The sequence below is a fragment of the Lacerta agilis genome, chromosome 17 (assembly GCF_009819535.1).
Source record: "Lacerta agilis isolate rLacAgi1 chromosome 17, rLacAgi1.pri, whole genome shotgun sequence".
Lineage (NCBI taxonomy): Eukaryota > Metazoa > Chordata > Lepidosauria > Squamata > Lacertidae > Lacerta > Lacerta agilis.
The window spans coordinates 15,039,846-15,067,720 of NC_046328.1; the positions used below are offsets into that span (position 1 = coordinate 15,039,846).

At 40.9% G+C, this 27,875-nt stretch overlaps 2 protein-coding genes across 2 annotated transcripts in view; both read left to right on the forward strand.

Moving 5' to 3' along the window:
* SPPL3 (signal peptide peptidase like 3) overlaps positions 1–27,875 on the forward strand; it is a 40,838-nt gene that overhangs the window by 7,465 nt on the left and 5,498 nt on the right. The window contains exons 2-7 of the mRNA XM_033174576.1: positions 18,316–18,393; positions 19,459–19,547; positions 20,783–20,902; positions 22,972–23,050; positions 24,210–24,322; positions 26,390–26,496. Coding sequence (XP_033030467.1) covers positions 18,316–18,393; positions 19,459–19,547; positions 20,783–20,902; positions 22,972–23,050; positions 24,210–24,322; positions 26,390–26,496 — 586 coding nt within the window. The remainder of the gene's footprint in view (positions 1–18,315; positions 18,394–19,458; positions 19,548–20,782; positions 20,903–22,971; positions 23,051–24,209; positions 24,323–26,389; positions 26,497–27,875) is intronic.
* On the forward strand, positions 3,787–4,893 carry LOC117061647 (protein phosphatase 1 regulatory subunit 7-like). The gene is given in 5 exon segments (XM_033174577.1): positions 3,787–3,923; positions 3,925–4,125; positions 4,127–4,505; positions 4,507–4,650; positions 4,652–4,893. Coding segments are annotated over 5 exon segments (1,074 nt in total). The 3' UTR covers positions 4,865–4,893.

Consider the following 27,875-nt stretch of genomic DNA (forward strand, 5'->3'; position numbering starts at 1 on the left):
ACAATATTAGGTGAGCTTGGCAGTTTAAAAGTTTTCAGCTTTGTTTACAAGATTAGATCACTTTCTAGGGCATCAGAAAATTTTCTGATACAAATTACCTTATGCTGGGATTTCACAAAGATGAATAGTTCCTCTTTTGCTGCTGTTAACCCTTGTTCTTTCTAGTTATTAGACCTGGTTCCATTAGTTCATAGTGGAAATAAATTACTTTCCTACCATGTGCGTTGGAGCTTTTGTGGGTTGGGGCTTCTGTGTTACAGCCTAAGCAACATTATAAGAGAGGGGAAAGCTCAGTGAGACATTTATTTTCTGCATTCAAATTATTATACATGGGATGCAGTGGGGCATAAGGGTTTGCTAATAGGCTTTGACTTCAGTGTTGAGATTTATTGCAGCAAATATTTTCATTAATTTAACAAATTTATTTGCCTTTGTTGGGAATGCTAGTTATGTAGCTTGTGATGAAGAAGAGGAAGAAGAGTTTGGATTTGATATCCCGCTTTATCACTACCCTAAGGAGTCTCAAAGTGGCTAACGTTCTCCTTTCCCTTCCTCCCCCACAACAAACACTCTGTGAGGTGAGTGGGGCTGAGAAACTTCAAAGAAATGTGACTAGCCCCAGGTCACCCTGCATGTGGAGGAGCGGGGATGCAAACCCGGTTCCCCAGATTATGAGTCTACCACTCTTAACCACTACACTACACTGGCTTCATGGTACCCCATGCCCTTTTGAGAAGCCCTATAAAGGGCCAGAAAATAGCTTTGAGTTTGTTGTTATGCTTGTCTTCCATCGCTAAACATGAGATGCAAGAAATTTCATTCTCTGGTCCTGAGCAATGGCCTCCCTCAAGTCATGTTGTTAAAAAGATTCTGTATGTGTATGTTAGTGTGGGTGTGTTTCTAGAAAATTCTTAATTGAGAAAACTGGTATTCAGTGTCATCAGTGCCGTGCATGGTGTTTGACATTAATATTGTGAATATTTAATACTAAATACATTACATGTATATGACCTGTTGTATAGGGATCGACAATTTTTGTCCAACATTGTAGTCACCAGGAACAGAGTTGCTCCTGCATAGGGACCAACCAGGAAAGTGTATACCTGTTTGGCTCAATGTTAGAAACTGGGATAGAAAAGCTAGGAGCCAAATGGCTCCTGGGACCTGGGTTGTGGGTGCCAAAACAGAATGTCTAGTTGCCGGGATGTGTGTGTCAGCAACACTTTTTATTTATTATTTTGATAAGCAGGAACTAATATGTAATTCACATAAGCGACGCATTGTTAATATGACATTTTTAGCAGAAATGGTTAATACATGTTTAATACAGTGTTTACAATAAAAATATTGGTACTGTACTTCAGTTTTCCAAACACTCTTTATTGTTAAACTCTTTAACATATCTTCTGTCCTTAACATATACTTCGAGGCTTCAAAGCACATACATTTCTATAATGCTTGAGTGTCAGCCAGGTGCTCGCAGATGGAGAATCTTTAGGTGCAAAATGTACATGGCGCCCTGATAATTTTGAACCCTGGTTTGACTGCTGCAATGTGTGCTGGGTACCTCAGCAACTAAACAACCAAACAACTCCCCATCCTTCTTCCCAGCATTTGCATTTGGGAGGGAGATGAAATTGCCATGTAACTGCTGGGATGATGCCCAACCTCTTCTACGACTCCCAAGGAAGGGAGAAATCTGATTGCTCATAAAGTGGCAGCACAGTTGTCATTGCAAGCATTGCAAATAAAAAGTGATATTATTTATTAGTTTATGTGTTGTTTTGTACACATATCCCACATAGAGAATCATAGAACCATGGAGAAATGTTAATACTTGATTGCAAAAGGTACTGGCCACTTGTTTGTTCTGCGAATTAAAGGTTGTAGTTTTTTTTAAAAAATATATAAATATATTTGATTAGGGAGTCAAAAATCTACATTTATTTATTTAGTGTAGCACCAGTGTTTGAAATTAGCCAGGTGCATTTTGAAACCTGGCTATTGGCCACTTGCAACCAAGTGAAGATGCTTGGGCGTATTTTTGTTACTGTAACCTTGGTTTAAGGAGCCATTCGGCACCTAGCTTATACACCTGAGTTTCTAACACTGTATACTGCCCTTCATCCATAGATCTCAGGGAGGTTCACAACATAAAAATACAATATTGAAACACGAAATGCATAGTAAAAGCAAAAGAACAAAACAAACCCACAAAGCAATAAACCCCCTCTCCCTCCTCCCACAAACACATTTAAAAGGTGTGTAAGATGCAAATCAGCCAGCTGCCTGTAAATCTGCCATCTTGAGCAGCATCCTTCTATCTAGAAGGCTTCCATCCTCTGTAGCTCAGGAGATTCCAGGCCACAGACCTTACCTAGCTTGCAAATAATAGACCTGTTGCTCTGCTTTGATTGGTATGAATATTAATGATTGGGCTTGTAAGAACAGTGTACACTATATAGGTTAGGGAGGATTTCATTGTGTAAAAATAGTGAAGGTGTCCATGGATAGGATGATTAGCATAGATAAGATTGCAGTAACTATCGGGGTGTTTTTGAGTTGCTCTTTCAGAATGTTCATATTAACACAGCTTATTAAAATGATGGAGGACTTTTCTAGATTAACAGTTGTGAACAAGAAAGAAATCTTTTCCTATATTTTGATCAACTGTTCTGAAAACAAGAGAATAATTGTTGAATCTCCTTACAATTGTGTCTATGATGAAGCATTTGGTGCTGTGGCGTTGGAAGTGAGAAGGAATTGTGTTTGAACTCAGACATTTTCCAGACAGCCTCCCACATGTTGGCTGCAACTTAAAGCTTGCTTGGCAAAGAACAAGCAAAGGAAAATGGTTGTCTTTCCTACAGCGAAACTTAACAATTGCTCACCTGCTTGGTTATTGTTTCAAGATTAGAACTCTGGTTGTTGACAGAATCTCATGGTTGGCTTTTATAATAACTTGAATATGTTGTGCAAATTCATTGGGTGGGGGAAATAATAAAACAAGAAATTGGTGTACTTAAAAGTTGAGCAAAGTTTCATGTTAGAACTAATGTATTAAATCTTAATTGCCTTGCAGTCATTCTTGTGTTTGCTCATGGAATCTCATGCTAGCATTGCCTACAGAGTCTACTAGGACATTGGATGAGACTTGTTTTTGAGTTTGTTCCATCAGCTGGAAACTACTTGCTCCTCAATGTACTTAGGTAATGAATAACCCTGCTGACCATTGAAGTTCTTCACAAAATTTCCTACAGCTTTTGTCTATATTCATTAAAGCACAGACCTAACACAAATGATTGCATTCTGATGGTTTGAGAGACTGTGGTTGTAGCGTCTACACCAGGCATCCCCAAACTCGGCCCTCCAGATGTTTTGGGACTACAACTCCCATCATCCCTAGCTAACAGGACCAGTGGTCAGGGATGATGGGAATTGTAGTCCCAAAACATCTGGAGGGCCGAGTTTGGGGATGCCTGGTCTACACTTTTTACCTAGTTTGGGAAGTTCCAAAGGCTGATATGATTTTTAAAAAGAGATCCCACAGTATTCTACTTAGTGGAAGTATCATGTAAAAATATATATATAATAAACATGCAAAATGTGTATATCATGTGAAGAAGTGCTTGCTTCCTTAGACTTTGCATGTATATTTGGAGGCAAATGCTTGAGCATTTATAGTAACATTTTAAAATAATTACATTTCCATGTGTTAAGCCAGTGGCAATCTGGAAGTACAAATTGCTTCTTTGGCACAGAATACCCTTTTCATGGGGGGAGGGGATGGAAAGCATTATGGCGATGTTGGTAGCTGAGACAGAAAGCAGGGAGGGCACACAGGAGATGATGGAGGTTGAGAGGAGGATTGAGTCTGAAGAGTTGGGAGATGATGGAGGGAAGAAGCAAACGGTTTGCATAGTAACAGAGTTTGAGGGATGAACAGAATGGCGAGAATGCAACAGCTGAAGCCGAGACGCCAGTGGATATGGAGACGATTAGCCTGGATCCGGAAGCAGAGGATGTTGATCTGAATCACTTCCGAATTGGCAAGATTGAAGTGTTTGAGGTGCTCAAGAAAGTGAAGACTCTTTGTCTCCGTCAGAACTTGATTAAGTGCATTGAGAGTAATTGAGTTGCAAAGTCTCAAACTGGATCTCTATGACAATCAGATTCGAAAGATTGAGAACTTGGAGGCCCTGACAGAACTTGAGGTCCTGGATATTTCGTTTAACATTCTACGACACATTGAGGGGCTGGACCAGCTCACCCAGTTAAAGAAACTCTTCCTTGTGAACAATAAAATCAGCAAAATTGGGAATCTAAGCAACTTACAGCAATTACAGATGTTAGAGCTGGGATCTAATCGAATCAGGGCAATTCAGAATATCGATACGTTCACTAATCTGGACAGCATGTTTCTGGGAAAGAACAAAATCACCAAGCTTCAGAACCTGGATGCATTGACAAACTTAACAGTGCTTAGTATACAGAGCAACCGGTTGATCCAAGATTGAAGGGCTGCAGAATTTGGGGAACTTGAGGGAGCTGTACCTTAGCCATAATGGCATAGAAGTCATTGAAGGGCTGGAAAACAATAATAAATTGACAATGCTGGACATTGCGGCCAACAGGATCAAAAAGATTGAAAAATTACCCATCTAACGGGGAGCTCCAAGAATTTTGGATGAACGATAACCTCATTGAGTGTTGGAGCGACTTGGATGAGCTGAAAGGAGCCAAGAACTTGGAAACAGTATACCTGGAGCGAAACCCATTGCAAAAAGATCCCCAGTACCAGTGCAAAATCATGCTGGCCCTTCCATCTTTCCAGCAGATTGATGCCACCTTTGTCCTGTTCTGAACCCTCTCCAGTCCCTTACCTTCTCCCTCCCTCCCTCTTTCTCAGAGTGTCACAGATGGGATTTCCATCCACACTGCATCCTCTGTCTTCAGCCCTCTGACGCTTAAAGAGCAAATGGCTAACCAAGAGCACTGATAACAGATCTTGCGTATAATGCACATACCTGTTGTTTTTTTATTATTGTTATTATTAAATCTTAAATGTGTGAGGGGGGGGGGGAAGAATACCCTTTTCATACATGTTAGCTCAGAGGTAAGCCACATTAAGTTCAGTTGGATTTGCTCCCAAGTAAGTACATAACATTTCAGACTTGGGCAAGTATACCAGTTGCAACCGTACATGGACAGAGGGAGCCTGGCTTCAGTTGTCCATGCTGTGGTAGTCTCTGGAATAGAGGCTGTAATGTGCTTAACATGGGACTGCCTTTGAAGACTGTTTAGAAACCAGTTGGTGCCAAGTGTGTCTTTTAGATTACTAACTGAGGCTAGACTTTATGATCACATTATGTCTGTCCTTTTCTGGGCCTAATTTAAAGTGCTAGTTTCAACCTCTGAAATAGCATCATCTGGTGAGAGAACCAGACTTTTTGTGTTTTTTAACACAGCAGTTGAAATCATTTTTTGCCTTTTGTCTTTTTCCATATGCACTTTACATTTTTCTCCTATTCATGATAGTGTCATGTAGCATTCTGATGGGAACAATGGTATTGATGGAGGATGGAATATAAATTTTATGAATGAATACCTTTACAATGCTATACTATGATTATTGATCGATATTTTTTTTAACTGTCAGGTGTATTCCATCACATTGTCTGGAAATGTAAACCTGACTGTGAAGAACTCCATTTTCCGGAGATAGCATTTCAGAATCAGGCGTATAACATCTTCAATTGCATGTGATCAAGCTATTGAACAAATGTGCCATAAAGATGCAGAATGAAAATGTGACTTGACTCTAATAACTATGGGATGCCAGTCTGTCTCACAACATCTTCATTTCTTTAGAAAACCATGCCAGCAAAATGATGCTCTGAACCATTACCACAGAAGAACAAATTGCCAGGCAGGTTAGAATGAAGCACATGTGCACTTCTTCCCACCTTAGCCAGGGCTGACATTTAAGGGAAGACATATTTGCTATCACCTGGTTGACTAGATGTCCAGCGACTGGCAGTGTACCAAAGGCAGTGTGTACTGTAGCCTCAAGCAAATGAATAATCAAGCATTGAAATGTCCTGCTGTTGAGCATTCTTGCCATAAGTTATATAAATAGAGATGTGTGAGAACCTTTGACAGAAAATGGAGAATCACAGAATTCATAAAGAGATATGTGTGATGAGACTGACTGTAGTGTAAACCCGGGAAATCACCAGGGCCCGACGGATTACCAACAGAATATTATAAAAGATTGGAAGAAATCGTGATCAGCCCATTAAAGGACCTAATGAATCAAATATTAATTAATGGAAGCCTACCAGGCTCCTGGAAAGAGGCATATGTTACGCTCCTACCCAAACAAGATGCGGACCTCGATTTAATGAAAAACTATAGACCGATCTCCCTTCTAAACAGTGATTATAAATTGTTTGCAGGGGTGATTGCAAATAGATTAAGAAATGTGATTAAAGATATAATACACCCAAATCAAGCAGGATTCATACCAGGTAGACAAATTTCAAACAATACAAGGAATATAATAGATTTGTTGGAATATTTAGAGTTCAAAATAGACAAAAAGGCAGCGCTGCTGCTGTTGGATGCCGAAAAGGCATTTGACAATGTCTCCTGGGAATTTATGAAAAGACAATTAGAAAAAATTGGATTAAAAGAGAATATGAGGAGGGCTATAGAGGCAATTTACAATCAACAGAGTGCGAGGCTAATAATAAACGGGAACGTAACAGATAGCTTCCAAATAACAAAAGGAACTAGGCAAGGGTGTCCTCTTTCACCCTTGCTTTTCGTATTGGTTCTGGAGGTTCTACTGAATAATATCAGAAAGGAAAGAAAACTAAAAGGAATTGTAGTGGGGAAGAACACCTATAAGGTAAGGGCATTCGCCGATGATCTGATAATAACGACACAAGACCCAAAAGAGAATATACCGATAGCATTAGATATTATTAAAGAATATGGCAAGGTGGCGGGACTAAAAATAAATTACCAAAAAACTACCCTAATGACTAAAAATTTGGATAAAAAGGAAAAAGAAGAACTGCACCAATTAACGGGATTGGAAATCAAAAACAAGGCCAAATATTTAGGAATAAATATAACACCTAAATGTATCAATCTCTTTGAGGACAATTACAAAAAAGCATGGAGAGAAATAAAAATGAACATGGAGGTATGGAACAAACTAAACCTTTCACTATGGGGAAGAATATCGGTGGTCAAAATGAACATCCTCCCAAAAATGTTATTTCTATTCCAAGCAATACCGATATTAGGGGGTATGAGAGTTTTTAAAGAATGGAAGAAGGATTTAGCGAGATTCATTTGGAACGGAAAAAGACCAAGGATTAAGTTCGAGCTATTGACCGACAGGAAAGAAAGGGGAGGATTTGCCATGCCAAATTTAGAACTATACCATGCGGCTGCGGCATTAAATTGGATAAAGGATTGGATAAATTTAAAAGATTATGAACTATTAGATTTGGAGGGTGTAGAAAACAGATATGGTTGGCACTCCTACCTGATATACGAAAAGGTGAAAGTCCACAAAGGCTTCCTGAATCATCTGATTCGGAAATCATTATATTTAATTTGGACAAAATACAAAGGAATTCTAGAACCAAAAATTCCACTTTGGACATCACCTATAGAGGTTATAACAATAAAAAAAACGAATATGGAGGGAGGAAGAGCCACCTATCGAACGTTATTAGAGGAAAAAGAGAATGAATTATATTTGAAAAAATACGAAGAAATTAAGGAACATTTAAACGATTGGTTGCAGTACTTCCAAATCTATCAAAGGTTTATAATAGATAAAAAAATGGTCTGGCTAAAGAAAAATCTAGATTCGAGAAGGAGGTACTCCAAAGCAAGGGGAAACATATCTCACTGATTTACAACATACTGTTAGAATGGGATTTAAAAGAGGAGGAAGTAAAATCTGTGATGGTGAGGTGGGCGCAGGACTTTGGGTATAATATATTAATGGAACAGTGGGAAAGATTGTGGCGGGTGGACTTAAAGTTTACCGCCTGTTACAACCTAAAAGAACACACACTGAAAATGATGTATAGGTGGCACCTCACCCCAGAAAAAATAGTTAAAATGTATAGGAATGGATCCCCATTGTGTTGGAGGTGTGGAAATGAAAATGGGTCTTATAAACACATGTGGTGGTCATGTACAGCAATAAACAATTACTGGAATCAGATTTATGAAGAACTTAAAAAAATGACAAAAATCAATTTCAAAAAAAGACCAGAAATGTTCCTAATAAGTATTTTGCCAGATGAGATTAAAAAAGAGAAAAGAATATTATGTATGTATGGCACCACAGCAGCGAGAATGCTAGTGGCTAGAAATTGGAAAAGTAAGGTCATACCATCTATAGCCGATTGGCAAAACCTAATGATTGAATACTTACAGTTAGCCAAAACAACGGGCAAAATAAGAGGACAGACGAACCAAGAAGTCTGGAGAGAATGGAGGGTATTTAAAGAATATCTAATAGAGAGTGGTTTAACCGAAATCCTAAAAGCAGATCTAGATTGAACCTTAAGAAATCAATGGGAGAACATGAGAAGACTGTAAGAGTAAAGAAAGAGAATTACAACTGTATGTTATGATATGTTAAAGAAATTAAGCACAAAAAATACAAAAAGGATAATTGGAAGTTTAGAGACTGCATGATATGAAGTATGGCAAGATAGGTAAGAATAAATGTGTATAAGTATGATGGTTGAAGGTATGAATGTAATGTAATGTATGTATGCTATTATGTTATGAGTGTATGTAACTATGTTGGTTAATGTTTGATGATGGTTGTTTTGTTATGATTTTAAACAATAAAGAGATATTTAAAAAAAAAAAAAAAGAGAGACTGACTGTAGTATGATGGTTTGAGTTAAAAGCAGAGATGGGCAGTGTTATCTTGGCCAGACTGAGAGCAGCTAGAAGGGTTGCTGAAGCTGAAACAATAGACCTGATCAGTCATTGGAGGAAAGACTACTGGATGCCCCAGTGATATTTTAAGGCACCATTGGGATCTACAGTGGTGCCTTGCAAGACGAAATTAATTCGTTCTGTGAGTGCTGTCGTATAGCGAATTTTTCATCTTGCGAAGCACCAATGGGGGAATAGCGGTTTGACGAAAGAAAAAAAAATCGGAAATTTTTTCGTCTTGCGAGGCAAGCCCATAGGAAAATTCGTCTTGTGAGACTGCCTTTCGCCAACGAATGCCTTTCGTCTAGCGGGGCATTCGTCTAGCGAGGTACCACTGTATTGGAAGGGCGAGATATGAATTCCAGATAATGACAGAATGCAGTAAAATGATCAGAGAGTTTTCATTGAACTTGATAACTAACGGATACCTATTTTTAGGATGCCATGGTAATTGCCTTAGATAATTAGCTGTCCCTTCATGTTTTTGTCCGTTCCTATTTTGTTAGAAATTAAAACATCTGTTGAGAAAGTACAGCATGATCTGTAAGCCTGTGTTATGTGCTATATTTGTTCACTAGCTTTGTGTACGCTATTTCTCTATTATGTTGCCAATCAGCTAACAAACACTATTTCCCCATGAAAACAGATGCAGTTGTCATTATTTCAAAATGCAGTTATTGTACTGTTAATCAGGTGCCTAACCTGTGGCTTGCATTTGCCCCTCCTGAGGTTTTTTGTGGCCTTTAAGATTTTGCCTCCTTCCCTCCCATTCTAGCTATATCAGATTGCCAGTGTCTGACTTCCACTGAAAAAACCTTGTCCTGAAGAAGTCAGTTGCAAGAATAGACAGTAAAAACCACCAAAATATTTTTAACTACTGACAGGATGGGCTTAGCACAAATGCTAGGTTTTGGTGTGTGCATATGGTAACCAGAGCTTTGTGAAAACATATTGTAATTGTATCCTTAAAGTGAAAAGCCACTGGAGAAAGTTTGTGTGTGTGCACTTTCTTTTCCCAGTAATTCATTTTAAAACATAGGCTGGCTACATTGTGTATTTCACCCTAAGCAATAGGAATAGTTATGGCAAAGGGTGGTACGTTAGGCTAACACAGACTTGCAAGTAGCCACTTGTCTTTGGCAAGCAGATGAGTCCCCATTCTAGTTCTAAAAAGCTACTGTCTCTTTAAGTCTGTATCTTAGGTAGATCGTGTCTCTCTGGAAATACCCCTGGGCCCCTTCACATTGGAGTTCACTACTTCCAGCTACAGCTCAAAGATTTAAAAAGTCATCCCCTCTCCCTCTATGACAGTGGAATGGGCATGGGGGGGGGGAGCTCAAAGACTTGTAGCTGCCTGAGCACCTTCCTGTGTGCTCCATTGCTATCCTTTCCCCTTCTACAGATAGAGAAAAGGGATTGTGCACCACATGGAAAGATACTCAGATGGCTGCTAACCCAGGAGTAGAACCTGGTTACCCAAGCACTTGACAAATGGATATGCTCCTGCTGCATTTTCTGAAACTTTTTGCCTTCTGGCCCCACTCCTTCTATGAGAACAAAAAGTGCAGGATGAGACAGAGCACTGAGTTGTATTTGCATCATTTGCCTGATGTGACAGATATTTAAGTGAAATTGAGATTGTGATCTAGCTGGTTGAGGCTGATGGGTGTGTAGAAGCAGCAACAGGGTGCCTGATGTGGCAACCGTCTTGGCTCTGCTCTCTTGTTCTCCTAGCAGGGTGGTGGTTGGAGTCTCATCTGGAGTACAGCAACCTAGCCATTGCAGGAGAGCAGGAGAAAGACAGGGAGCTTGAAGACCTGACCATAGATCATGGTGGCTATAGCATCTTTCTGAAGGACATTCTAGCTGTTGGGCTTGGTGTCTGCCTGCCTGCCTGCCTGCGTGCTTGCAGTTTTTCCTGTGCCTTAGTGGTTGGATTATTGTGCCAGGTGAGGTAAGGGAAGGGATGAAAGTCTTCTGGGGCATAGTGTTAACAACATTTGAGCCTTGCCCCACGTAGCCCTTGAAGGAGGTGTAAGGACTCTTACAGGGTTCTAGAGTCGTCCTCCTTCCTTCCCAAATTGCTTTCCCAGCTTTGGGAACGAGATGGGAAGACTCCAGGACTCTGCCAGAGTCTCACACCTCCTTTCCAAAGCGCAGCACCTCGCATAGTTGATTTGGGAAGGCAGCATGAAAGCTGGGGTGTACGGTATATCAAATGTTGGCCTTTCCTCTCCACGTGACAAGGCAGTGTGTGGCCCACAGGTCCCGTGTCAAAGTACTCTTGACGTCCACTTGGTATGAAAAGTTGGACTGTCTTGATTTAAGTATTTATAATATTTATTTCCCACTTTTGGCAGCTTACTTGTAACAAAGCCCAAAGCCTTCATTTATGCTTGCACATTGGATTTACTGTCACAGTAGTTTTCACATATTCCTAGTGTGTAAGTTTGTGTGTGTAACTGGATTTTCTTGCAGTTGCTTCTTGCTGTGCATCTCTCTCCCTTCTTTGTTGTCCTTCTCACTGTCAAAGCATAGATGGGTACCTGCTGTTTTGCTGTTACACTTGTAAAGCACAACACACATTAATGATGCTGGGTATATAGAAACAGTTCTAAGGTGATGTAGTAAATATGGGAAATCTTCATCAGGGGTGGGGCGACCTGTGTCTGGTCTCCAGATATTAATTGGACTCCAACTTCTATCAGCCCCAGCCTTCATGGTGAGTGGTCAGGTGATAGGAGTGGAGTCAAGCAGCATGGAGAAGGCTACAAGTCCACCACTACACTAATACAGTCAACAACCATTTTGTGCAGGAGTTCTGTTTCTGGCCCCCTGTGTGCGTTGGAGGAGCATGTATAAGTGTATTCAGCTCCATTCAGCCCTGCCCCCATTCCCCCTGCCATGCCCCCATTCCACCCTTTTTGTGACATGTTGAGTGATGTTTTTGGTTTACTACATGCGTCTTTTGGATGAATGTTAATTGGTCGTTGCCTGTACAATAATTTCCCATGTCTCAAGATAACCCATAGTAATCATTTAAGTGACAATGTTCTGCACAAATGACTTTTAATGCAAGTACCAATAGAGGTGGGTTGTGTATACAGAGACGTACATAAGAGCCCTTCAGCTGGATCCAGCCAAAGGGGGCCTGTCTAACCCAGCTGGCACTTGTTCTCACAGTGGCCAACCAAAAGCCTGTGGGAAGCCTGCAAATATATAATTGTAATTTATTTATTTTTTTGCTACATGGGGCTTTCCCCCCCTAATGTGCGTTTGTAGGATTAATTACTTTGCTATTCTTAGAATATGGTTTTGGGTGTATGAGCCACAACACGACCAAACTTCTGGTTTGTCTGGTTTTAACTTGTTTTCTTTTATTTTATTGTTGTAATTTTGGATTTTTGTAGCTGCCTTGTGGGATCATCCTTGTGGCCAAAATGTGGGACAAAAATGTGGGGTGGAGGGGTGTGGAGAGGGAAAATAGCAAATTGGATATTCCAGGACTTCTTTGAAAGGACCAACTTGCCTGGATAGCCAGGGTAGAGCTGCTAATGAATATCTAAAATGTAAGACGTTCTGAGACTTGCCTCCCCATTCAGTATTGTTTGCCTTGAGATGAAAACGTTTGTGGGATCTTCTCCCCAGTCCCCAAACTGATTTGCAGAATATAGCAGATCTGCAGAGTTTGACAACTGTTACCAAAACGTGGAAACTGTTTTCATTAAAAAAAACAAAACAAAAGGTATCATGATTTCAGAGAGATGCCTGGAAACAAATGAACAATATCTGCAAAATAGTTAATTTTTAGAGAAGTGGTGGAACTTCTTAACCCCTTTGGTGCAGTTGGTCCAATTAACCTCTCAGGCTGCTATCACAATGGGCTTCAAAAACTTTCCCCCTCAAGTTGCCCTTATTTGCATAGGATTCTCCCCCCACCCCGTTTGTTTATTTATTTGTAATAGAAAACCCCTTGTGACAGTCAGACACAGATTCCAACAGATTTGGTGCAGGACTACCAGTTACTATCCCTTGTGTGGTGGTTTGGATGTCTAGTGCTAGTAAGGGCAGGATGAGCACTGATAGTTCTGTGTGTCCAAGGGTGAATTTGGAAATTAATATTTACCAATGTGGCAAACAAGTAAGTAACCACTTGCTCAGTTGACTGTTTTACTTCTAGTTGAGTAGGCATGGAAACATTTGTAAATGAGAGAAGTGTTTGTTTTGTTTCCCCCCTACAATCCAGGCCATCAGTAAAAATGTTTGTGGGCTAGAAACTTCAGTGAACTTATTTGTAAGGCTGTAACATGGTTTAATTTGTTCTGGAAGCTCTCTCCCGCCCCCCACCTAGCTAGCTAGCTAACTGGCTAGCTATTTGACCCTAGCAGCTGCTCTTTCTCTGCCTACCATTCATTCTGACATTGTCCATTTTCATTGTGCACTGCTAGAAAGGTCGAGTTGGAATGTCTGGAAGGACATATTTTTTCATGTTGGAAAACTTTGGAGCCATGTAGCTGTGCAATGTGAGAAGCAGAGTCATTCTTGGAATTGTTCTGTAGGTAAAGATCTGTGGAGCTGTCTGTGACAGGCTAGAGAGCTAACTGCTTGGTTTGTTGTTGTGTAGACAAGAATGAGGTTATTGTAAAATATGGGAGGCTGACACCCGGAGCTGTTGCAGAACAGTGCTTGTTGTGTGCCTCTGGGCATGCCCCTCGCGGGGGCTGTGTAGCACTCTCCCCCATTCTGTCATTAGCAAACCACCACCATCCAGGGGGTCTTCCCTGGGATAGAGCAGCACATTGTGAACTTCTCTTTTCACTGTTCAGCTATTCTTTGCCCAGGCAGCCATTGGTGGCACCTTTTATGGAGAAACACTTACTATTTAGGGTGGGAGTACGATTTAGGGTGGGAGGAGAGGAATACATTAAAGCTCTTATAAGGTCACAGGACATTTTTTACAAAGTAGCTAACAGAGTCCGTAACACCAGAGGTGGGCAGACTTTAGACTTCAGTCTTCTCCACTCTTAACTAGAATCCTGTTTCAGGTAGGTAGCCGTGTTGGTCTGACACAGTCAAAATATATAAATATATATATTTAGAATCCTGATGTTCATCAATCTGCGTGTTCATATGCAAAGGAAGCATAAATACTCGTGATCACTGAACGTACACTAGCTATGCCTTAATAGTTAAAAGAACCTGAGAGTGCCCTCTTGCTTAAGAAAAGAGTGTTCTTCAAGCACATGGGGAGCCCCAGCAAAAGCAGAATCTTGGTAATGTGACAAAACATCAAGGTGTAACAAGTGAGTTAGGCACCCCTGTGAGAAGGTAAATATTATATATTTATTTATTAAAACATTAGCTGAAACTGAAGCAGTTCCACAGGGAAGGTGTTGTTCCAGCAGGTAAATCGGGGGGGGGGGGGTGTTGAGGAGATAATCCCATAAAAAATACAAAAAAAATTAGTTGCAAAATTGTTGTAGATAGTTATTATTATTGCAGTCTTGAGTGCCTGCATTTACCGAAAATCTAGATTAAATTCAATTTTGAAGATTAGGGTAAAACAGTGTATAATTCCACAGTGCAAACCTAGCTAGCAGAAAAGCCAGTTTATAATAAAAACGTGTAGGTTTAGCTTTCTGTTCAAGCTCAGTGTTGGCTCTGTTTGGGTTATTAAGTGCAGCATGTAAACTTGAGTGTAGGCCTCAGTCCAAGTTAAAAGTTCAACTTTTACTGCAGTTTTTTTCTGTTTTAAAAAACAACCTAGAGTGTAACTTACAAAAATTTGCATTGAGGCATGTTTTAGAGCAGCCTTTCTCAACTGTTTTTGGCCTACAACTCCCACCATCCCTGACCACTGGTCCTGCTACCTAGGGATCATGGGAGTTGTAGGCCAAAAACATCTGGGGACCCAAGGTTGAGAAAGGCTGTTTTAGAGGGATTTGGATCATAGCATTCCTAGAAGGGCCTTAACTGCCCACATTCTCACCTTTGTTGGAAGCTGCCCAGAGTGGCTGGGGAAACCCAGCCAGATGGGCGGGGTACAAATGATAAATAATAATAATAATAATAATAATAATAATAATAATAATAATAATTAATTCCCACTAAATCAGCACACACTGTCCACTTCTGATAAAACTTTACATTCACAGTGACTGAACTGATCTAATTGCCTCTTCTGAATTTCTACTCATTTCATTTCCATATATGAGCCCCTCAATCTTACTACAGTACTAGGTGGGAAAAGCTAGCCATGGCTATATGTTTAGGGCAGTGTTTTTCAACCACTGTTCCGCGGCACACTAGTGTGCCGCGAGATGTTGCCTGGTGTGCCGTGGGAAAAATTGAAAAATTACTTTATATATAGTCAATATAGGCACAGAGTTAATTTTTTTAACATTTTCTAATGGTGGTGTGCCTCGTGATTTTTTTCATGAAACAAGTGTGCCTTTGCCCAAAAAAGGTTGAAAAACACTGGTTTAGGGTAAGGTAGTAAGAGAGCCAACTGTGCAAGTACAAAGAGACCTCATTCTTCATTTGTGTGGAGAATGCCAGCTGAAGCACTGTGTCAGCTTAAGTGACAAAGTGTCTTGGTAATAAGCAAGTAAGGCACCTGTGCAAGTTTGGCAACATGTGGAAGAGGCAGGGTAGTTAACGCTTCCCTTATTGATCTGCACAATCAAATTTTTTAAAATAAATTAACTCAATAAATAAAAACAACAGATATGCAGGTAGAAAGCCAGCAGGAGTGGGGGGGGGGGGCGGTGGTGGCTATGCAGTATGTTCTAAAGAATGTTGCATGTCTGCTGAATAGAAGTTGTTTAACCAATGGGTTTGTTTTCCATGTCATTGCTCATCAATCTGTAATATACATTTTTTATTGTACAGTAATCCTTACTATTGTGGCTCTTGCAGGGTGATTGCAACCATCCTATGCTTTCTTTCTTGAGTGTCTGCCTAAGAGAAATAAACAAGCAAGCGTACTTTGTCATTCCTTGCTGTGCCTGCTCCTGCATCCACTTAGGCAACCCATCAATTCATCAGCAGCCCAGGTTGCCTCAGTCATTATCTCCTGCTAAGCTAGTTCTTTTCCAGCTCACAGAAGGCTGTGTGTTTCCAGGGGCTCAGCCTCTTCCTGATAACTCCCTTCTGCTGACAGGTGAGGCTTAATCAGGCTTCTTTCCCATGTAGTTACAGAGAAAAGAAGGTTATCAGGTCACCCTGCTGAGAACCCATGATGTAATTTTACCACAGTGGTTTCCAAACAAGTAGCTTAGCACATACTTCTGAAGCTTGGCATTATGTCTACTATATATTTTGAATCAACAGTATGTCATAAGCATGCTGCACTTGCATTACTGCTGTGTATTAGAATTTATTTAATTGCTGTTCACTTCTTTGGAATTAATGTGTCACTCTGGCAGCCCTGATGTTGTTGGCTCAGTCGTCAGATGTTTGGGTACTTAGAATCGAAACACACGTGTACACATGGGCATTGTATTGTGCAAGAGAAGCTTAGGCTTAATGTGGAGCTCCTCTGGTCAAATGGGTTACCTTGCTGTATTATGCATGTGAGAGAACTGATCCCTATAACCTAAGTACTAGATACCTAGATTTAGCAAGCAAGCAGGCAGGCATTCTGGTGGAATGTATGCTGATGTGACTTAGAAATTCCTGTGCTTGGGTCTTGTACCAAGTGATATGGAAGATGGTATTGGTGACTGGTGGTCCTTTTTATGTAGGTGGGAACAAGTAATCTTATCCAAAAACCATTCAGATTTCTGGTCATAAATTGTAACTTGGCATCGTTCCCTCTTCCCCTAGCTCAGTGGTGGTGAACCTATGGCACGCATGCCAGAGAGGGCACTTGGAGCCCTCTCTGTGGGCACGCATGCATTCGCCCCAGCAGCTCCTGGCCACCTATGCGTGGACGGGGGGGGGGGGGAGTAGAGGAAGACTCCCTAGAGGCAGCTCTGTCAAGCCTGCATCTCTCCCTCCCTGCGATCAGCTGTTCCAAGGGTGTGAGGGTAGGGGGAGAAGGAGGAGGAGAGGAGGGCTTGCACCGCTTTCCCTCCAAAGGCTGTGGCACCACAACTAAACCTACCACCTCTGGACTGGCTCTGCCTCCTCACCATCAAGTCTGGATGTGCCCAACCCGCCTTCCTGCTCTGCTCTTGGGCGTGTTTAGAGCTGCGTGACACTGGGGTGCGAGCGAGGTGCTGAGCGGGTGTGACTTTTGATGCTCCATGGCTTCTCTTCAGTCTGCTGCTACTCGGGAGTAAGCCACCTTGACTTCAACAGGACTTAACTCCTAGGTCAGACAGTAAGCATATAAAGATAGCAGCCTAAGAAGGGACTGCTAGGTTTACATGTTCGCAGTGCTTTCCCTCGGAAGACAACAATGAAATTCATTCCATGGAGGCTGTGATTGAATGGCAACTGAAGAAGCGGTGGTGAAGAAGAAGAAGAAGAAGAAGAAGAAGAAGAAGAAGAAGAAGAAGAAGAATTTTTAACCTGCCAATCTGGCTGGGTTTCCCCAGCCACTCTGGGCAGCTTCCAACAGGACATTAAAAACGTGTGTGTGTGCGCGTGCGCGCTTCAAACATAAAAAACTTCCCTGAACACAGCTACCTTCAGATGTCTTCTAAAAGTCTAAACTAAAACCTCAGTATTCAGGTTAAATTGCTGTGTCACTGTGTCACATTAATTGTTCAAAAGCATGCCAAATACAAACTTTTACCTTTCAATGAAAAGTTGTTTGCATCATTGAAAGCTCTGTTATTGTGCTTTTCTTTTAAGATAAAAGGTGTTAATCTATGAGTTGTTTTTCCTAAACTAAAACTTCAGTATTCAGGTTAATTGCCGTGTTGGGACTTTGCGATAAATAAGTGGGTTTTGGGTTGCAGTTTGGGCACTCATTCAAAAGGTTCGCCACCACTGCCCTAGCTTCAGGTTTGTGGGTTGTATCCAAAGCTAGTCCTACTCAGACTTAGACTGGCTGTGCCTGAAGGTGGATCAGAATAGTTCACATGGCTATGTCCCAGCATCAGGCCACATGGCTTCTCCTGTAAATCCTGCCCCACCTTTTATTTGAGTTTGCTTTTCTGGATTAAAACAAAGTGCCTCTGGTTATCTGTCTTTGGTGATAATCCAGTCATGTGAGTGGGTGAACAATGAGAAAATGAGTAAATTCCTGGCTTGTTTAACTTACTATTGTATTTCCATGGGTAGACACCTGTTTGGGTTTTTGATAATTTAAAAACTGAACAAATGTTTATCAGTTTGGTTCTATAATAATATACTGTGCCTCTCTGTCTTCCTTTCCAGGGCTTACTCCCTTGTGGATTCCAGTCAAGTATCTACGTTCCTAATTTCTATTCTCCTCATAGTTTATGGTAGCTTCAGGTACGATTGTTTTCTTTGGTATATATAACAACCCTGACCCCTAAAGAAAAGTCATGAATTGCTGGCCGTATGTTGATGCAATGTTCCCTATAGGTAATCTTGTAGAACCATAATATATTAGGTATATTCTATGTACCTAAAAGGGGTGGAAATGGTAGGTGAAGCAACATTCAGTTTGATCATGACTTGTTAAAGCAGTATTTTAAAGAAAAAATGAACATCTTGCCAATTTGTTCTCATCCTAAAGCATGGAGGCTTGCTTTCTAGCCACACATCACTTTCATTCTGGAAGGTTTAAGATTGTTTAGGGGAATGGAGTGGCATGTTTTTTGAATCATTTGGCGGACGGACCCAGAAGGGAAGCAGCATCCAGAGCTGCCAGGCAAGACTTTTTTTTTTACACAAAATTACTGAAAGCACTTTGAATTTGCTATTATTTTTCAAGGCAATTTCATGTGAATGCAGATACATCATCTCCAGCTTTGGTTGTTGGATGACTGTCAACTGGAGGAGTGGGGGAGAAACTCTTGGGACAAGCGACTCACTCCATCCCTGCATGTTCAATGCTTGCTTTGGACTCGACCAATCAATTTACTTCATGGAATCATGTTATTGACTCCACCTCTTACGGTCTATAGATTTGAAGGATACAGATCTTACAATTTAAATAAAGAACTGAATAAATAATCTGCTTAGACTTCCCTTCTCTTTGCTTTTAGATATCTGTTGAATGCATGTTTTTATTTCAGCAGGCCTTTAATGTTCTGCTGAATTCAGTGGTCCCCCCCCTTTGACTTCTGCTTCTAAGCTTGCTCTTACGTTTGCTGCTTTTAAGGTTTTGTTGCAGCTGTTTATACATTGCCTTTGTAATTTTTTCTGCTTACCGTTTCATGTTTGTAAGCTGTTCTGAATGTTCTGCAGAAAAGTAGGGAGGTATCACTTTTGGGCAGCCTCTTAGTAACACTCAGTAAATTTTGCATTAAATTATATCAAAGCTATGTATTAAATTTCAATAACCACTGGAAATATAAAGTAGAAGGTTTACATGTATTCTTTTGTCTGCAGGTCCCTTAATATGGACTTTGAGAATCAAGACAAAGAAAAGGACAGTGGCGGCTCATCTGGGCCCTTCAATGGCAACAGCACAAATAACAGTAAGGACTTCTTGCTCCATAAGCTGAGGATGCAGTACTTGGACTGACCTTGGTCTTTCAGGCTTGTGATTGAGGCCATCCTATCCGTTATTGGAACATGGCTACCCCTTTTGGGTGTGAACCACATAACATGGCTGTTCTGCACAAGCCCTGCCAAATTTAAGGGTGGATAATTGATTACAAAGTCTTGTAATAATTCGTTTTGTTTTGTATTAAGGTTGACTTGAAGTTCAACATTGCACTGTGTATGTGCTGTAGATGAGTGGTTCTGTCATTGGTGCCTATAGTATAAAGTTTTGTTTGAGACAGGTAATGCTAAAGTGGTAGAGATGAGCAAAGCTACCTCCTTTAGTTCTAAAGCACATTTGTCTTTCTTTACCTGCTGTTCCACTCCATTAATCATTCCTCTGATGAGTCACAGATTTCCCCCTTCACAAGCACACACATTTTTTCCACTTCAGTACAGTATACAATATTATATCTATTTTTCCATGCAAGATGCGCTGTGTGCTTTTTCTGCTTCTCCTATTTCCATTGCCTTTTCTTTAGAGTAGAGACCAGTAGTGCAATCCTATGCACCTTTACTCTGAAGTAAGACTCATTGTCTTCTGTGGAGCTTATGCCCAATTTAAACATATCTGAGAGGTACATGTAAGTGCATCCGATGCAGGCAAGGCCCAATCTGTCTATTTGCCCTCCCGGTTATCTCAGTTTGCTACTTGGTGTTACCGAGAAAGAGAAGGTGAGCAAGTGGGTAGAGGGTGGATTCTGTGCACATTCTCTCTCTCTGTCTCTCTGGGTGGCATGGTGGAGAGTATTATTGGGATCGCAGAAGGAAGGGGGCAGAATTTTTTCCTTTCCTCTCCTTCCACAATCCTGACAAAAATTTCTCCTTTGCAGCTGCAGTTTGCATTGAGAGGAGAGCTCCCCTTGGCACCTTGAGGCAATTTTCTCCCAGTGCATATAGCAGCTTTGGGACTGCAGTAAGAAAGGAAATGGTTTAACTCCACTGCCAGTTGCAATCTCTGATTATTATCAGCTCCCCTCCTCACAAAGCACAGGCACACCAACTGCAAAAGTATATATAACATCATGCCTAGTTAGGCCTAAGCTTTGGTTGTAAAGTGGGAGGAGGGAACATCAGGAATGCACCTGAAAGCTAAATGTGTGCCATGTGCTGCTGAATAACAAATGTTTCCTTTCCTTTAAAAACTAATAAAATAAAATTTCTGCAGGTATCCAGACCATTGATTCAACACAGGCGTTGTTCCTTCCCATTGGGGCATCTGTGTCTCTCTTAGTCATGTTCTTCTTCTTCGACTCGGTTCAAGTTGTCTTTACAATATGTACAGCAGGTAACTGCCTTCTCTTCACTTTCCCCCATCTTACATAGGGACTCATTGTTGCTGGAAATTGACACAGTTTTGAGGATGTCATATGAAGAAACTGCTTGTAGAAATACTGGTGGTTTCCTTCTATTTGTGTATATAACAGCTAGAAACTACCTGTCAATGTATATAAAGTCAAGCGCATAGAGGCTGCAGTGTTTTTCCCATTACTTGCTTTAATATTTTTTTTCTCTGTTACAACTTTCTCCACTTTAGCTGAGCAGCAGATTTTTAAAAAACAAGTCCGGTTAAACGTACTTGCAAAACCACAAGCATCTCGGATCCTCTTAGAGGCGTTTTCTCCTTTTTCTCACAGGGGCATAAATCTTCCAAGATGGTGCCTTTTGGGGCATCCTATAAACAGAATATGGTGGGGGGGGGGGTTTCTCCAGAACCATTGTGTTTGTTCATAATGCAGGTTTCATTGGTCAGCTTCCTGCTGCCCTACAATGGCTTTTGTGATGAGGAGTGGCTAAAAATATTTTAAATAAATAAACTGGCAGTCCCATGCACATTTGGATAGAAATGCCATTAAGATTGGTTGAACTTCCTTCACAGGAAATACAAATAGAAATGGGCATATTGATAAGAGAAGATTGACTAACATCTTTAACAACAATTCATTCTAAGAAATGATTGAATTCCTCTATCACAGGGTTTAGTAAGGGCCACCAACTTGAATGGTTTTAAAAATGGATTAAACAAATTCTTGGAGGATTTATTTAATAAACTCAAGTTTGCTGATTCAAATGTCAGTGTCTATAATAGACTTTAACTTATATTTCTCTTGATGTGATCTGTCAAGCTATCAGATTTGGTAGGTAGTTACCTGGAGAGGAGCCTTCTCAGTGGTGGTGCCCTCCCAATAGAATCCTCTCCCTAGGGAGGCTCACCCCAATACCTCCTCTGTTAGAGGATTTTAAACAGAAACTGGATGTTAATTTAGGGGTTTGTAGGAGTGGGGTTTCTTGCACTTTGGCAAGTGGTTGGACTAGAGCAGGCATGTCCAAAAGATAAAAAAGGTAGACCGTGATCTTCTGGGGTAAATCACTGCCCCCCCCCAAAGAAGCTAAAAAATATATATGGAGTTTTACTCCTCCCTTAAAAAAGCTCAACAACCTTGACCCGAACCCCAAAAAATTGGGTAGATCACTGCTAGTTTTTATCTATGTGAGTAGATCGCAGTCTCTTGGGAGTTGGCCACCCCTGGTCTAGAGGATGTTGAAGCCACTTCCAGCTTAATGATTCCAACTCATTTTTACACCAGACAAAGAGAGTTTTATTTTCCCATGCTTTTTATCTTGCCTCTTTTATCTCTGCCGATTGCTTTTACACTCTTTTGTATTTGTTTTATTTCTGCTATCGTGTTAATGTTTTTCTCTTTACATTTGCCTCCTCCCCTGTATTTTGAATTATTTGCAAGTCATCCTGTGAACCTGTTGAGAGGTGCAGTATAAATTCATGAGAAGGTTAATTAAAAAGAGAACTGCAGAATTCTCCAAAGCCAATGGGCACATTCTTCAGAGAAGTTCTCCTGTAGAATACCCATTTAGATAAACAAGTGCCGTGCAAGGGCCCAGATCCCTGTTTGTTTCAGTGGGATTTGCATGGGAGGACTTCCTGCAGGGTTGTGTTCAATATGTGGTGATGCATTTATGTTTGCAGCAGTTAAATATTACCCATGGAAATTAGTCTCTGCATGCCACATCTTTGGCCCACTGACAAAAATGTGGCATTTCAGAAGAGTTTCCTAGCCAGACTTAAATGTTTTGGGTCATTCTTTTGACCAAAGCGTTCTGTGTGGGCTCTCCCCACTTTAGGAACATACTAGTTCCATGATTATAATTTACTGATAAATTGCTTGGACTTCAGATGTTTTCCAGCAAAATGCAAAAAAGCCCTTCACAGACATTTTAATTAAAGTTCACCTTGTGTTTTGGCCACAGATGTTGACATGTGTTAGTTTTCTGTGCTTGTCTTGGAGGATTTGCAACGTTGGTCTGTATTAACATTGCCTTTTCTCTCTCTCTCTCCAGTTCTCGCAACAATAGCCTTTGCTTTCCTTCTTCTCCCAATGTGCCAGTATTTAACACGACCTTGTTCACCTCAAAACAAGTAAGGAGGGGTTTTTTTTTTGTTCTGTGCAGTGCAAACCTGTTGTTGATTCAACAAGATGGGCCTCTCTGTTGTTGGTAGAGCTTTCGGCTCTGAGAAGAAGTTCAAAAACAGTCCTGCCACTGCTTTCCACGCCTATGTTTATAATGCACAAAGAGGGTATTGCAGAGTTCTTCTGCAGTGAGCTCTAAACAGGGCTGACCCACATTTGATACCTCCCCACAGTTAATGTGAGGCACGCTCTCCTGGGAAGTTCTCCTGCACAAATAGCACTGGAACGCAGAGGAGCTTGCACAACTTTCCTTCATCTCAAGGCTTTCATATTCAGAAGAGCATCCAAGCAGGCTTTGCCTTGGGAGTCACAGCTGCCTAATTCCCACTCGCCTGCTCACGGTGGCTTGAGACAGCTGCTTCCCCCAGGTCTTCAGGACAATGTGCTGCTCCCACCCCTGCAAGGCTCCTGCTTTTGACCTTACAGCAGAAGGGGTGGGGGCAAAAGTGCCACACACTGTACTTCTCTTTTTTCGGCCGCTTCTCAGGAATCACCACTTCACTGTGCCAAAACTGATGTACTCTATGATAATGGGCAGAAATGATGACCTGTTTGGATTGGTGCCAGTAGGATTGGATCATAGTGGTGGTACTTTTCTAGCTGAGGGACAGAAACGCAGTTAAAATTCCTTTTTTGCCGGGGAGGGAAGAACTCTGGTCACAAGCACTGGCTCTAGAGATCATAGGGAATGTTAAAAAAAAAAGTCCAGCTTTTATGACAACTTTGGAATAATGTTGTCTTCTGAAATAAATCGGTCTCTTCATAGATGGAAAGCCGTATCTTAAAACTACCCCCCCACCTCCAAATTGGCATGAAGGGATAGAACACTTCTCACACCCTCTCAGCAGAAAGCCCAAGAATAGAGTAGCTAAAATAACCCTTTCATCTAATTTTAGGATCTTGGCAAATGAGTCAGGTTTGTGGGAAAGATCCTTGAGTTCATGCCTTCAGCACCTTTCCTTTGACAAAAGCCTTGTCACTAGGGCATTTCTGGTGCTCTTGAACCCACTCCAAATAAGAGCCGCAAGAGATCCCATCCCACCTCCTTCTCACTACATAGCAGAGAAGAGCCTTCATTGTTTTTGTGTTTCTGGTGGTGTTTTCCAGGATTTCTTTTGGCTGCTGTGGGCGTTTTACAGCTGCTGAGCTGCTCTCTTTCTCCCTCTCTGTGATGCTTGTCCTTATCTGGGTCCTAACTGGTCACTGGCTCCTCATGGATGGTAAGTGCTGCTGAATATGTGGATCTGGTTACTTGCTTGTAACAGTGACAGGTTGAAAATTGTTAGTGGAAACGTTTCTTGCATTCTTTACTCAAAATGAACTCTGTACTTGCCATGGAAGTGTGTGTGTGTGTGCGCATTGTGTAAGGCAGTTTTTTTTCCAAATAGTGTGGCAAGAGTAATTAATAAACTGAAGGTCCCTATGAACACAAAGTTCCCGTCCAGAGAGTATGCTGTTGTTGCGCCTCTGCCTGATTCACTGCTTTTGATTTTGACTGCATGGGACGTGATGAATCATAAAATCTTAGAGTTGGAAGGCACCCAAGGGTCATCTAGCCCAACCTCCTTCAGTGTAGGAATCTCAGCTGAAACATCCATATAGAATCAGAGAATCTTAGAGTAATCATAGAATCTTGAACATTCAATTGCTCCTGATGTAGGCAGGCAGCAGAATGGTCCACCCTCAGAGGAGACTGCCTGTTGTATGTCAGCAGCAGAAACTGTTCAGGGTTTGGAAAGAAGCAGGCAGAAACACGGAGATCTGTAGTATGACGTAATTTTAGTGACTTTCATATAGAGCAAATATATAAGGAGGAATGAAGTTCTTCCACTTTTAATTTAGAAAAAAGGGGGTGTCCAAGCTATCAGAAGCTTGGGAAATGCTCAGAAAAGGCTCACACAATTACTGTGAGCCAAAGAAAAGCGCTATTTTCTGTCTGAAGTGGGGTGTGGGTTTAGAATTAGTCAATCTTAACACTTGTCATTATGTAATAGACTGCAGAGACTAGCCTCCTTACAAGGAGAAGTGCAGAACTTGCAGGTTCTTAGGTGTGGCAACAGCCTCACTGGTGCACTCATGGACGAGTAGACAGCTGTGCAGCCCAGTGACTGATTATCAGAGACAGAACACATTCACACACATAATGAGATGAGTCATGGCTCAAATACAACAACAAGCTTAGCAAAGTAAAACGTTTTTGAAGTGCTGGTGTGTACAGTACATGTCTGAGACTCAAAGCACCTGATGCAGAAAGGGTGCAGCCTCTATCACTCGTCACACAGGCCTCAGCTGCTTTTTCCAAGGGGCAGAACAGCAAACAGACAAGAAAGTTCTCTCTCTGCAGAAACTTTAGTTCAAGTCTATGCTAATGTTAGCTCAAGCCTGTCTGTTGTGGGGGAGGATTTCAGTTTTACAAGTAGCTTGGGGAGAGTGTTCTTATTATTTTTCTGAAAATTAATTCTTAAAGTCACACATGTTTCTCTTCAGGCAGCCCTTCTCATGGTTGTGATCAAACCATTAGCATTACCATTTGGTTGATTGCCTTTCCCATATGTGGATAATTAATCGAGATGAGTCTTACCTTTCCCAACTTGTATAAAGAATTGGCAAAGGCACTTATGTATTGCTGTCTCTTGTCTTGAACAAATTACCAAAATATTATTGCCTATATGGAGCATGTCAGTAAATTTTGGCTAATGAATCGTGGAGTGCTGTGTACATTCTGTGCTGCTGAAAGTTTACTGAATGCTTTTTGTCCTCTACTCTCTTTGCTTTTAATGGTTCTTAACCTCTAACATTTGAAAATGTTACATTCTGTTAATATTACTGACATAGTTGGCTTACACAGATACTGAAAGAGCAAGTTTCTAGGCATTAAGATTCAGAGAGATAAACCATTCCTTGTGTTCCCCCATTTGGTTCCCTGTCCAAAGCAATTTAGAATTTTTGAGAGGTTGATACAGAGAAGCATGTTAAACTATGAAAGCAGATTAATTGCTTGGATATACAATTTTACACAACATATTCAGAGGATGAAACAGGATGTCTGCCTTGCAGAAACTTGACATTTTTTAATTTTTTTTGCCAAATACACATAGCCCTATATGTCCGTAGTCTACACTGGCAACTTTCCTCCATTTTCAAGCTGCCACTTCATTTCCGAGAAGTATCCCTACTCTGGTGTGTCTGGGTACAGTAGATGTTTTGTCTGTAGTCTCAGGCTTGTTTACCAGCAACTGTCACCTTGCATAGTGATCCAACTGTTTTGTTGCATTTCTGTTTTGTAGCTCTGGCCATGGGCCTGTGCGTTGCAATGATCGCCTTTGTCCGATTGCCCAGCCTCAAGGTTTCCTGTCTGCTGCTCTCGGGGCTATTAATTTATGATGTCTTCTGGGTGAGTTTCTTCTAGTTTCTTACATATCCCCATAACCAGACAAAGAGTTCTTCTGACCTTGGAGGCAGGCTTGCAGCACCCATCACCTTGGACATCTTGAAATACTGTCACTGGTTACCAGGGGGCATTTATGGCACACCCGATTTTGTTGCTGCATCTGTCATAACTTTCTAAAAGTCTTTCCCTTTCACTTACATTGTATTTTTTCTATATTGCCTTCCCCAACTCAATTTTATCTTTTTCATAAACTTCTTTTGATGTTTGTTTGTTTACAATCTAGCAGCCTATAGGTTTAATTAATTAATTAATTAATTCACTTCAACTTGTGTAGGAAATATGTGGTGAAGATCCCCCCACTGTTCAGATGGAGCTGATCTTAGAGGGTACCACCTTGGTCTCACCCAGGAGCCACCCCCAGGCAGTCAGAGAAATTTGCCTCTTTAGAATATTTATATGTGGCTTTTCAATTAAAAAATGCAACAAGGCAACCATATATCTCCACTGTTTGAATTTCACGTTTCATTGCATCTTGAAGGCCACATTGGTCAGATGGTGTCAACACCTCTTTGTTTTCTGAACACTCTTGTGGAGGAAGCTGTTGGAGCTTCTGGGGGAACTGGTGTAAAAACTTCTCACTCTGTCCTCTTGTTGATTACTTCTTTGTCAGGCTTGCAGTGGCCGCAGTCCCCCCCCCCCAATCATCCTGGCAATGTGTTCTTGACCACCAGGTCTAGATGGTATAATATACACTAAAGGAAAATCTTTTGAAGGTGTTTCACAGGTGGTATATAACTCCCAGCAAAATACCCAAAATATATAAAACAAGATCTAATACGTGCTGGAGGTGTAAACAGGTAGAAGGGACACTGTTTCACATGTGGTGGGGTTGCAAAAAAAAAATATTTTTGGGGGGATATTATATATGAGGAATTTTTAAAAAATGTTTAAGCAAACTTTCATAAAGAAACCAGAAGCCTTACTCTTAGGTATTTTAGATTCAGATATTCCAAATGAAAAAAAGAGAATATTCTTATATGCTACAACAGTAGCAAGAATATTAATTGCCAGAAATTGGAAAGGAGAATTAGTACCAACAAAAGCGGAATGGCAGGATAAATGATTTGAATATCTGAAAATGGCAAAAGTGACAGAGACAATTAGGTGACAGCCAAACCAAAAGTTCAAAAAGGAGTGGGAAATTTATAAAGAATATTTTAAAAAACAGTGCCCTCAAGTTAAAACCTGGACATGCTTTGATTAATTTCCACAAACCACAATATGGATTATTTATAAGTATAGTACTCAGATAACAGAAGAAGTGGCAAAATGATTAAAGAAGCGGTTTATTAAACAGATAAGACAGACCCATTTTGAGGAAG